General features: G+C 35.7%; 1 protein-coding gene across 2 annotated transcripts in view; it reads right to left on the reverse strand.

Moving 5' to 3' along the window:
• The window catches only part of DMD (dystrophin), a gene marked incomplete at its 5' end in the record, with an annotated part of 2,126,456 nt that overhangs the window by 1,511,064 nt on the left and 602,535 nt on the right, over positions 1–12,857 (reverse strand). For both annotated transcript variants that reach the window (XM_082864911.1, XM_082864910.1), the window contains one exon: positions 3,967–4,086. In XM_082864911.1, the coding sequence (XP_082721037.1) occupies positions 3,967–4,086 (120 nt within the window). The remainder of the gene's footprint in view (positions 1–3,966; positions 4,087–12,857) is intronic.

Here is a 12,857-nt window from a genome sequence, read left to right on the forward strand (position 1 = left end):
TTACACTTAATTGCATTTAATTAGTGCAGGTCCAGGAGGGCAGGTGCCATGACTGTTGCCCCCACCCATCCCCACCATGGAAGTCCCAGCCGCTATCCTGGCACACAGCTGCTACTCAATACATGTTTGTTGACTGAAGAATTATGGTAAAGTTTAGTATCACACATTAATTCTAGCTACCCACCAAGCCACCGCTAGCACCACTCTTCTGAACCTCAATCTGTAGCTAAACTGGCCCTTTTTCAGTCCCTTGAGGGTGCTATGCTCACTTGATACACTGTTTCCCCTTCCTGGAAACTGCATGTACCTCCACCAATCCCCTTATACACACACTTCATACAGTTCCCTCCAATGTGTCCTTTAGATCATAGTTTAAACATTACTTTACTAGGAAATCATTTCATGCCTTCAAGCTTCAGCTTAAGTCAGACTAATTTGTTGTCACAAAACTTGTTCCTTTCCTTCATAGAAATAAGTTACGTTCATTTTAAATATTTGCTCATTTTTGTAAATATCTCATTAGTGCTTATTTCCTCTGTTAGATTGCAAGTACCAAGAGAGCAACTGCCATGCCTACCATGGCGACCACGGGTGACAAGGAATCAGCACTTGAATTCAAAGAGGGAGCCTGAGAAATGGCTACCACTGTTTTGAGGTTCCAAGGAAGGCAGCATGCTCACAAATTACTCATTTCTGACCCAGGAAGGTAGAACAAATTCTCTTTTTGTTCACTGTTTTACCTCTGCTACCCAGCATAATCCCTATGACATAGTAAGAACATTACAAGTACTCATAGAAAAAAATGAAAGAGGCATGGTAATATATTCCATGACTGAAGACTCCACATAAATTATGCAACTTAGTTTTTTAGCCAAGCTATTTCTCAACAAAATTAGTTAACTGGCATCACTGCTTACAAATCAGGTTCTCTGTGTACTGATATCATAGAAACCTCTAAAGTTAAGGACAAGTTTCTGACCTGTGGTGACATTGCTGAACCTCTGAGAGAATCAAATTAATTTACAAGAGACTGCACTTTTCAGAATATTATCCTTCATAAGTCATGCCATCTTTCAGAATCCCTAAGCATATGTTCTGACCTTTCTTTTTCTTCAAACCTTTTAAAAAGAAGACTTCTAGAAGTCTTTTAAAGTTAGAGAAAATCTAACTTATAATAGAGTTCAAAGAACTAAGTCAATACATGTAAAGATATTCCATGAGGAATATTTTTAGAGTTCTAACTCAAGATGGTAAGAACATCTCTCTCTCTCTCTCTGTTACTGAATTAAATCAAAGACTATCTTTCCTAGTTTTCCCCTATCTGTACCTCTTTACTAAAGACAACTGGGTATCCATTTTGAGGCTCTGGTACTTCAGCAAATTGGAGAGAAATGGATTAAGGCATTGTGGTGACATGGGAGGCCATGGAGGAGAAAGAAGGTGTGGGGTGAGCATTCAACACTAACAGGTCTTCAGGAATCAGCTATGGATGACCAGACCCTGCTTCAACAAAAGCCCTAAAGCATTCCTCTCAGGTTCCTACCAGTTTTTTTTTTTTTTTCTCCTTTTGTATTGAGTCCATATACCTTTTTCTCTTTCCTAAAATTCTTCCTATTACTTCTAATAGAATTCCTCAGGGCCCAGTATGAAACATGATAGCTCAGTCTCTGAAGCATACATGGAATTCTTGTCACATGCAGAGGATATTTGGGTTGCTGTTTAAGTGACTCCTCTAATGTGTTTATCTGTCTTTTTATTCTTTATTATTTCTTCTCTCCTCCTCTTTTTCTACCAACTTCTCTACCTCTTCTCTTTCTTTATAAAAATTAAACTAGTTAAGACAACATTATATTACTTGTAAAGAACCTAAGAAAGAATCATCAAAATTCCAAAGTCAAATGAGAGCCCAGCATTCCAGGGCAATCCCAACTAATAGTTAAATAAGACATAGAACTCAAGCATGGATTCCTCTGGGACTGATGGAATAGGAGGAAAGAAAGGCTAAAGTGGGGGCCTTCTCACCACTTAAGTCCTTTAACTCTGCTCTTTTAGACACTAATCTAGATTATCTAAAAGTCAGGTAACAGTAACAGAAATGAGGGTTCAAAAGAGGAAAGGGGGTTGAGGGGAAAAGAGGAGGCTGGGAGGCTATGGTCAACACTAATTAAGGGGGGAGGCAATCATATACAAATGTGGACTGAGTTTGTGTGAATTGGGAATAGCCAATACATGTGCAGCTATCTTAGTAGATGTTTCTGCATCAAAGAAATAAAGACATAAAATAAGGTAAAAAATGAAAGCAAATAGGATAATAAATATAGAAAAGCTTAGGGCCACCACTCTTAATTCATCCTACCTAAGATCTAACCCAGTCACCATCTGTGAATGCTATAGACTGTTTTTCAAGGTGGCCTAGTCCCACAGGCATCACCTTGGAAATAATTATATTCTAAAGCTAGTTGTATTAGGTCTTGTGGTGCCAAAGTGACTGTTTTTCAGTTGTTATTTTAACTGGAAATACTCTATGACTCAGAAAAGTCTCTGCCTTAATTTTTTTTAACCAGTCACCCTTCTAAACTCTGCCTCCCAGCCTTCTTTTATCTTTTCTGAACATTTCTAAGAAACACTGAATATTAGATTTTTACCCATCTGTAAATAGTCACAACACTATTGTATCAGAACTATGGAATTCCGTAAAATGGGTGTAGCAGTGGCCTGTAAGTCCTTTAGCCAGTCGTGCGTGTGTGTCTGTGTACAACAAATCTGATCATATATGCAATGATACATTATAATATTGGGCGTCATAAACCTTTTTAGATCTGCAATCCCTGTAATTTCATTGAAACATAAGCAATTAACATGAATCACTAGTATATATTAAGTGCTCAACTGTAGCAGTTCAACAGTTTCGTCTTTTTCATTTAATGATGGAAAGTGAGATAATATTGTTGGAGATTGGCAGTCTAAAACAGTAACCTTAGGAAACGACATTTCACTGGGATAAAAAAAAAAACACAATTCACACAAAAAGAGAAAAAAACAGAGATAAGGCGTTTCTATAGGTTAGGTAAGAGAAACTAGGTTTAGAAAAACCTTGGGCTTATAAAGCTATTTAAACCCACGTTGATTGGATCCTCAGACGTGTTAGACTATTGGCTCCTAACTATCACAAAGGAAAGGCAAGCATGTAGTGGGTACAATGAATGCCTCAAATATAATCTGTGGTTGGGTAAATATGTGAATGTATGTGTCACATTCAGAACAATAAACTGTTGTTATTTTCCCTTAATGTTGATGTTTTGGTATATGTATATATGCTTTGCTGAAATTAAAAAAAAAAAACTTATAACAAAACTTTATCATTTCCAGTTAGGAAATAAATATGAAAATATCCACATTATCCTTTATTAATATATACTAGTTATATTTCCAAGGACACAATTACTATGAGTCAGATTGAATGAGGGATTGAAAGGCTAAGTATCTCCTAAAACAAAACTTCCATGACTTAAGCATCCTGCTATGTCCTCATCGAGACTACAGCTGAAGGCTTCCAGGAAAAAATATACTGAAGGTGTTAAACTTTTTCTTATTTGACTGAATGTGATCCTTTTTGTGTTTTCTTACCTTTGTCCTCTTTTAGACTGTAGGTTTGAAGAGAGCATAAATAATATTCCTCTGACGAGTTATCTAATGCATGCTATTCAACTATAATTAAAAAACAGATCTGCATTTATGTATTTCCCCAAAGGCCAGGAAGCTAGTGTGAGCAAACAGTATATAATGAAAAGGAATTATGCACAAACATCCCCCAAATGGGACATAATTTGAATTAGTTTAAATGAATACATTGCATTCTAAATATTTGTAACATACAAATTACATTTTAAATTTTCTAAATATTTTCTGAATTGCAATTAATTATTTTGAATGACATATTTAGTGTATTAAAGAAAATACTCTGACCTTAAGTTGTTTTTCCAAAGCAGCAGTTGCATGATCGCCACTAGATTCATCAACCACCACCACCATGTGCGTGAGAGAATTCACCCTGACTTGTTCCTGTTCCAGGTCTTCTTGAAGCACCTGAAAGATAAGTGTTTTTAAAAAGGAAATTAAAATAATAGTCTCCTGCTCTGTATGCCAGAAACATTTCTTCCCAAATGAGTGTGATTTATTTCTGCCATGCTTTGGGTAATACAGTTTTTTATTAGACTGGAATCATTTCAAGCAAATTTTTTGCTATGGTGCTCAGCAAAATTTGCACGTTTTTGTCAACTGAATGTGAAAGTATATAGAGAGAAAGCATCTGTTGAGAAAGGCATACTAAGATATGCTGTCCGTTACCCCACTTCCTCTCACTTTTTCAAGGACTTTTCTCCTAAAATACCTGGCCGCCTCAAGCATCTGCAATTTCTCCTTCTCTACAGTTCTCCATTATCAACCAAAACAAAACAAACTCTTGACCCAAAAAACCCCTCCCGCTACTGCCTCATTATGTGTCTCTCTTCACTAAAAAATATTTTGTTTTCTACATTACTCTTTCTATTTCCTTACCCTACTATTGTCCCTTTACCCACTATCCCATTAAAACATCTCTTGTAAAGGGTGCCATCAACCTCCAGGTTCCCAAATCCAATAGCCATTTTTTGATAGCATCTTACTTGACATTTTGATTACTAACCTAATTAACCACTCCTTCATTCTTGATCCTCTCTTCTCTCTTCCTGAGCTTCATGTACCACCCTTGCCTGATTATCCTCCTACCTCACTAAGAGCTGCTTTTTAGCTCCTTTGCTGGTTGGTTCCTTCTCCTCTGCTCAACTATAAATCAGATGACATTCCTCTGGATAAAAACCAATGGAGCCCCATCACACTAAGAGGAAAAATCCAAATCCTTGAACCTGAAATCCTTATATGATCTAGCACCTTCCTGCCTCTCTAATCTAACTGCATACCATTCTTGCCCTCTGACACTATGTTTCAGTCATACTTGTCTTCTCTCTCTTCCACACTGTGTCAAGCTATTTGCTCTACCCCAATTGCTCTTCCTCTGTATGTTTAAATAATCTCTCATTCTTATCATTCAGGACTCAGTTTAAGTGTCACCTGCACAGAGAGGCTTTTCATGAAGATGCTATCTAAATTTGCTTCTTAGTTACTATTTCTATAACTTTTTAAACATAACATTTTCACACTCAGATTTTTCTTATGTATTAGTTTAGTCATTTGTTGTTTGTCTTTACTTACTGGAACATAAGATCCACTGAAACAGAGATGCCCCCTGTCCTTCTCACTAGATATTCCAAGCAACTAAAGATAAACAAACTCTTGTTAAATGAATAGCACCATGTGGAGGGGTGAGGGCAATATTCACAGGTGAGTTTGACCCTTCCTGACTGCATAAAGATTACAATCTAATGGGTGAGATTCTTTTTTTTAAGTGTAATTACAATTATACTATCAAGCACATATAACCCGAAACAGTATTCCAATCTTTTAAAAATCACAGTGTATAGATTTTTTGTAAAGATAAACAGGGATAAACAGAGGAATAAACAGACAGTAAACAGGAGGACTAAACAGAGGAGGCTGCTCTAGATCCAAGACACCCTGCTTGGGAGATCCAGTTCCTCCAGGACCTTATCACACTACACTAATTATTACCTGGAAATCCCTAAATGAGTATGCAAAATTCCTGGTCATCTAGTCTGCCTCTTAGAACATGTTATTATATAATACAAGAATGAAGAAGCAGGTTTGGGACAAAGCCTGTTACTTTCTAGAAAACCTGGAATCCCTACTTATGAAACAATGATGCCTGGCACCTATCAGACTAGCTCTTAGTTATTCGAACCCTATGGCGGGCGTAAGGGAACCTATTAGAATTAGCTACATCACAAACTCAAATGTTTGAGCATTTTTATCCTAGGACTTTTATTTTTCAAGTCTCAACATTTTAGAGCACTATATAAAATAACTTACTTTTACTTCCTCTCTCCAGACTTTCACAGTACATTTTCAAGTGAAGCAATTTAAAATAAAATGACTATGCACCTATTTTGTGTGTGGAGTCTATACTGCCTATCACACCTTTGACATTCCAGAGCTTACACTGGTTAATAAAACTCTTTCTGCCATGAGGCTCAAAATGGAAACATTAACATTCAGAGTTGCCCTTGAAAGTCATGTTAAGTCTGTGCTTTCTGAGTTATATAAGCTAGGACTGGGAACATTTCAAATGTGTCAGCAGGAATTTTAAAAATAATAATTAAAATAATATCCTGGTGTCCAATATACCATAAATTGGTTTAATTTGGCCAATTATTTTTTCCTATCACTCAAGTATGAGAGTATATTTAATTACATATATTAAAGACAATTAGGAAATAATGCTATACTATTCACATTTTTTACATTTTTATTGTTTTCATATTTTTTAGTAAAGGAAACAGAAAATCATTGTTTGAGCCATGAGGTACTTATTTTGAAACTCAGGTTGCATCTTTCTAAAGCATATGTGATCAAATATACTAGTTATTTTCTCCAGTACTTAGATTTCTGATTTTGTTTTGCTTATCTTTTTGTTCTATAATCAGAAATTATATTCTTGCCATAGTGATCAAGGGTTTACATGTTATGCTTTTGCTGACGTGCTAACACAAAGTACCACTAAAGCTAGTTGTGAGTTAACAGCTTTAAAATCAAACATGAGAACCATCTGAACTTACACTCAGTAGAGGTAAATAAAGGAACATGGGAAAGGTTCTCAACAGTAGATGAAAATCTCGAAGAATGCATAGCACTGCAGTAAATTAGCAATATACTCTATTTGATTTAAGTCATTTCCAGTATCTCCTTTTCTCTTCTATGACTTTTTCAAATTATATCATTTCTTCTACTCCTAATCAGGGATTAAAACAGAAAAGCTTAAATTGACCTTTCTAATCATACTCAATAGCTGCAAGACAGAGCTATTGTAACACTGTAATCAGTTCCTATTCTCCCAGACCTCAGCTCCAAAAATAAATATTAATGAATATCACGGTATTAGCTAATCCCCTTATTATTTGCAAAAGACAAAAGACTATAAAATATCCAACGTCCAGAATTCATTTTTTTAAAATGAAGTTGATTCTTAGAATTAGCAAAAATGCCATCCAGAAAATGGTTACTTTAAAAAGTTAAAACTTTCTGTCAACCTATGTATCCATGAATAAGGGCCTTGACCATTGGTACAGAGTACACTCTCCTGCTTCCCTCTTTGAGAAAACATGGATTCTCAAGGCAACTAATTTTTAAAGTACATTAAAGTTTTAAAAGCTATTTTACAATTAATTTTTAATTAAATATTTACTTCTTATGGATTTGAATTTCTCATAGCGGGATTTATACAATGGAGGTTTACAGTTGATTTGCTAATTAAACTGAAATATAAGCCAAATTATTCCAAATACAGATGTATCCCCAGAGAAATACACTAAAATTTTTGCCTATCAGAAGAGAATGTCTTCAGGTTAAAATACTGTAACATATGATTGTTAAAGTCTGTTTTTCTTTATTAAAATAATATAAATTATTTACACAGAGATACCTACTAGGTATTTTATTATGTATTTCTTGCCAGTATTTTTTCTTAGAGTAATGCATTTGTTACACTTATCAAATTTAAAGAAAATCTGTCATGCTCCTAATTAAATTTCTATACCATTATTAGATACAAATGTCAGCAATGTTTGTTTTCTAATGTCAACTAACAATCCTTTTTTTCCTTATGACAAGAAAAAAGGCCAACAGTGAAATTTAACATTAAAAATGCTTAGATTTGACCAACTTAGATTTTGTTATACCTCTGTATAACAAATAATTCTATTTCTTACAAATTATTCTCTAGTTAAAGAATCTGACTAAATTTGTTGTTCCCTTAGTACATATTCACATCTTATGATTTAAATATGACTTTTCTCTATTTCCTTCAAATGTTTCAGTGGTACCGAATTCTTGCTCTGACCCATGACAAGTTGGTCTTCAAAATCTGGCTTAGGACAACCACTGAAGAGTCACTTCAATGTTTACTTCAGACTTATGTTATTTTATCCTTTCTTAGCATACATGTGAAACACTGTTTGGAAAATAAAGGCATGGAAATATGTAAGGCTAGGGAATTATTAGATTTGACACTTAGAGGTGAAGAACAAAAATTAATAGAAAGGTAGAGTAATAGAAAACAAAAACAAGGTTGGATCTCCAGTAAGTTCTATAGGAGGTTATACAATACTTCCCTTGGTCAGAGTATATGCTCAACAACATGAAACAGGAAAGGACTGTTGTTGCCTATATGCATAGTTTATTACTACTTCTACTTCAGTGATTAACCAACAGGAAATTACCAACACTTGCAGGTCCTACACACACACAAACACACACACACACACACACACACACACACACAAACACACACCCCCCCCAGAAACAACACAGATCATGGGTTATGCATGGATTCTAAGGCCATCTACTCCCATATATCACTTTAAATTAATATAATTAAAATATGCTTAGTAAACTATTAAGTTTAAGTGATTTATAGTTTTTTAGCTTAGCCAAATAAATGTACACAAAAGGAAAGACTGATGAGAACAAAACTTGAATTGAGTATAAAATGTGCAAAAATCTTAAGAAACCAGAAGAGTTTCTACAAACATGGGATAAGTCTAACACTTAGGAAAGTACTATCTTAGAAAATCCAGCTCAGGAACCAAAAAATCCCTAGATACTCATGAACAATTAGCTAATGCAATACATCTGGATGTGAATTGATTTTATTTTCAAATAAAAGCATCCCAGGCAAATCAGAAAACTTTATAATTTCTTAGGAAATGATGGGGGGGTAGGCAGTATATCATTCTCGTTACTTTTTCTCTTATGGTCATTTTTACGTCCTTATTTCCATCACCTCTGCACTCGGCTAGGCTCTGTATTCCTTATTCTATCTATTCCCTGAATGAAATGATCTGGAAATGACTTGCCATTTTATTTTCAGTCCAATATTCACTTTACTAAGCCTGACTGGTCACAGTACTGTCTAGTTCCCCATGAGGATCTATTTATAGTATGTACTTTTGTTATAAATTTGCTAAATATTTTAAATAGGCTTCCTCAACAGGCTCTCCTAGAAGAGCTTTTATTTTGATACCCACTTACTTAAACATTCTTGCATAGTTATCTTAGTCTTTATAGCAAACCCATTTTTTTAACCTTTTTGTTAAAAATAAATATTTATGTTTCTTCTAAATCCTAAGCTACCAAAGGGGGGGGGCCCTAAAGACCATTTCTATGATGTTTTAAAGATTTAAAAAGCACCCAATGCTTACCAATCCCAGGAAGGGGGCTCAGTAAATGTGGAAAACTGTTTTAAAAACAGAGCTGACCATTAATGTACCCCTACATCTTTCCAAATATAAGTAGAAAAGGACACAGTATGGATGACAGAGTGACAAAAATATGTGCATGTTTAAAGGTGTGGGATCTAACATCAGATTTTCTGAGTTTGATTCCTGCATGTATTGCTAACCAGCTATGTGACCTTGTGAAAGTTTCCAACCATGCCAAGCCTCAGCTTCCTAATTTTCAAAACTGGGATAGGGCTTCCCTGGTGGCGCAGTGGTTGGGAGTCCGCCTGCTGATGCAGGGGACACGGGTTCGTGCCCCGGTCTGGGAGGATCTCACATGCCGTGGAGCGGTTGGGCCCGTGGGCCATGGCCGCTGGGCCTGTGCGTCCGGAGCCTGTGCTCTGCGGCGGGAGAGGCCACAACAGTGAGGGGCCCGCGTACCGCAAAAAAAAAAAAAAAAAAACTGGGATAATAAGAGTACCTACTTCGTTAGATGGTTAGGAAGAATGAATAAGCTACAATTGGTTAGCACCTTGCCTGGTACACAATAAATACTAACAGCTAGTTAGTTCTAAAAACTCATATGTAGGCACATTCAGAACAAAGACTTTAAACCATACTGCAAGAACCCAATATTCACTTAATTTACCCTCATCTTATTCACGCTGTCATCATCCTCCAATAAGCATTCTATGTACAGAAATAGAATGTGGTTTTGGAAATCCAGGAAAAGAAAGGCTGAAGTTACAGTAAAGCTTTAGGATCTGAAGAAATATATAATACATTTTAAATCCTTAAATAAGACTTTAACTTCCAAATTATTTACATGAGATTAACAACAGTATCTTTAAACTAACTGATCAAGTGGTCTCATACGTTGCTGAAAAATTACCATGGTCAGACGAGCTATTTCATGGAGGAAATATTTCATGAGTGACAGATCCTAATCATTGAATCATAGCCCTCAATTCTCCTAACTTTCCTCCTCCCTCTAAAGTCCATGCATGCATGCATCTATCCATACATCCTACATACAGTTATACCATTGAAATCAGAAATTAAAGTGAACACCAAGAAAATCTAATAAATAATGACAAAACATCATTAGCCTGAAAATAATTATTGAAAAAGAAGAGAACAGGATTATTAGGAGAGAGGGCTAGGGTGGAAGGTTTCAAGTGTACCACAGAGGAAGTTATCTGCATTGACTGGCTAGTATGTAGATGTAACATTCAATTCTACTGATTATCTTCCAGTTCAAACATTACCGCCATTCTCATGATGAGCCCATTTTCTTCAATATTCCCTTTCTAGTCCCTTTTTCCCTAATTTTAAAGAAAGAGCTTCAGAATTAATGTTGAAAAATCACTTCCTTAAGCATCTTGACTCTGAGCATTTCATACACAGCCACTACTAATGTGTTCTCTTTCCCTACTGCGTATTCTAAGTTTGAGGACTTGTATGCACCCAGTCTCTCCATCTTTTCCATCTAGATAGTCCCAAGCCTGAGGGACCGAGTGCCATACTTCTCTAATCTCTTTGCTACTCTCTGCATTTGCTCTAGCCTCTAGGATCGCCACTGCAATCAAAGTTACTGGAATCTCAGAACAGACGAAAAGAGTCTGGGTTCAAAGGCAGACAGGTCAAGACGACAAGCTCAAGTCTACGAAGTACTATTTAAGTTACCTTAGGCAACTCAACCTCTCTGAATACATTTATTTATCCACAAATTAGAGATTTAAATCCCTCCAGGACAGGTTTAGTACTGGAGTGAAATGAGATAGTACATTAGAATCAGCGACTGCAGTACTTAGTAGAATTGACAGGTAGTGAAGTAATGCTTATTTTCTTCTATTTCTGACATCATCGCCTTATCATTTTGTTCTTACACTAAGATGCATGGAAATAGCTCCTCTGGGCATCAGTGTTTATTCCCAATACCCTTGATAATTATATTATGTATCTTTAATTACTAAATATTCTCAGTGTGCTGAAACTATAGAACATCATGTAAAAATCTGTGCTTCAGTAGTTTTCTCATTCTCACTAGATAGGACCTAGATCTTTGTTAATGGAATATTAAATATTATCCAGTATAAATTATCTGAAAAATGTAGTTCCACTGAGTAACAGAGTACTACCAGTTGTACTACTAGAAATCATTCTGTTCATAACAGAAATATTAAACATAAAATGATAGTATAGTGTAGTTAACAATTTTATATTCCTTAGAAATATACATAATGAAATATTCAACATTTATATGAAATTAGATTTATGGTCATGCATTTTGTTATAAGATACATGAACTTATTTTTCAAGAAAAAATATTTTCTTAAAATTCATATTATCATATCAGTTGTGGCTTTCTTGTGAAGAATTTTCCCCTAAAATGCATTCTAAAATGTTTTATATACTTAAATAATTCCTTTACATTATTAATGTTGCATTACCTATGGAAGGGAACTGAAATTAATTTGTATTGGTTCAGGAAAATAAAGATACTTTAGCTGAGACCAACTCGATTAAGTGAGAGATAGGGTCTTTTTCTTTTCTTCTTGCTTTACCCTCCAGAGGGCAGAAACTTCTAATAAATAAGCATTATAGGAGAAACTAAGTATAAAAAATAAACTGGGTATCTCTAAGATGAGGGGGTCTTGGATAATTACATTTGGGTAGATGCACTGATGTACTTTAAAACAGGGCTGGGGCTTCCCTGGTGGCGCAGTGGTTGGGAGTCCGCCTGCTGGTGCAGGGGACACGGGTTCGTGGCCCGGTCCGAGAGGATCCCACATGCCGTGGAGCGGCTGGGCCCGTGAGCCATGGCCGCTGAGCCTGCGCGCCCGGAGCCTGTGCTCCACGGCGGGAGAGGCCGCAGCGGTGAGAGGCCCGCGTACCGCAAAAACAAAAACAAAAACAAAAAAAACAACAACAAAAAAAACAGGGCTGTAACATTTTGAGCCATGTTACTGAATCAGTGCTCAGTAGTTTCTAATTAGTCACCTGTTAGCTGGAATCAGTTGATCTGTGAAAATAAGGACATGGGTATGGATTGCATTATTATTTTTTAATTAAATTAATGGCATTATCTATTATGAGAAGTTATCCTTGGAATTGCTGCTTTTTTATAGTATGTTGATGGGAAATTAGATGTCTTCTCAACTAGATTAAAAAAAATTAAAACTGAGTATCATGCATACACTACTCTGTAGACCATAAAGCGTAACGCTGTCCCTTTTTACATTAACTTGCCACTTCTTTATGCCAAAAGAATTTTATTACCATACAAATCAACTTTGCTTGAGTAAAAGTCATGTCTTATATAATAATAACAGCTAAGATAATTTATATAATTCTGGGTATCAAGTATTATTCTAAGTGCTTTTATGCAATTATGTAGTATATATTTTTATCAACCCTATAAGATAGGTATCATCATCATCATCATCACCACCCTGATTTCATACT

This window comes from Leucopleurus acutus (assembly GCF_964270905.1).
Source record: "Leucopleurus acutus genome assembly, chromosome: X".
Lineage (NCBI taxonomy): Eukaryota > Metazoa > Chordata > Mammalia > Artiodactyla > Delphinidae > Leucopleurus > Leucopleurus acutus.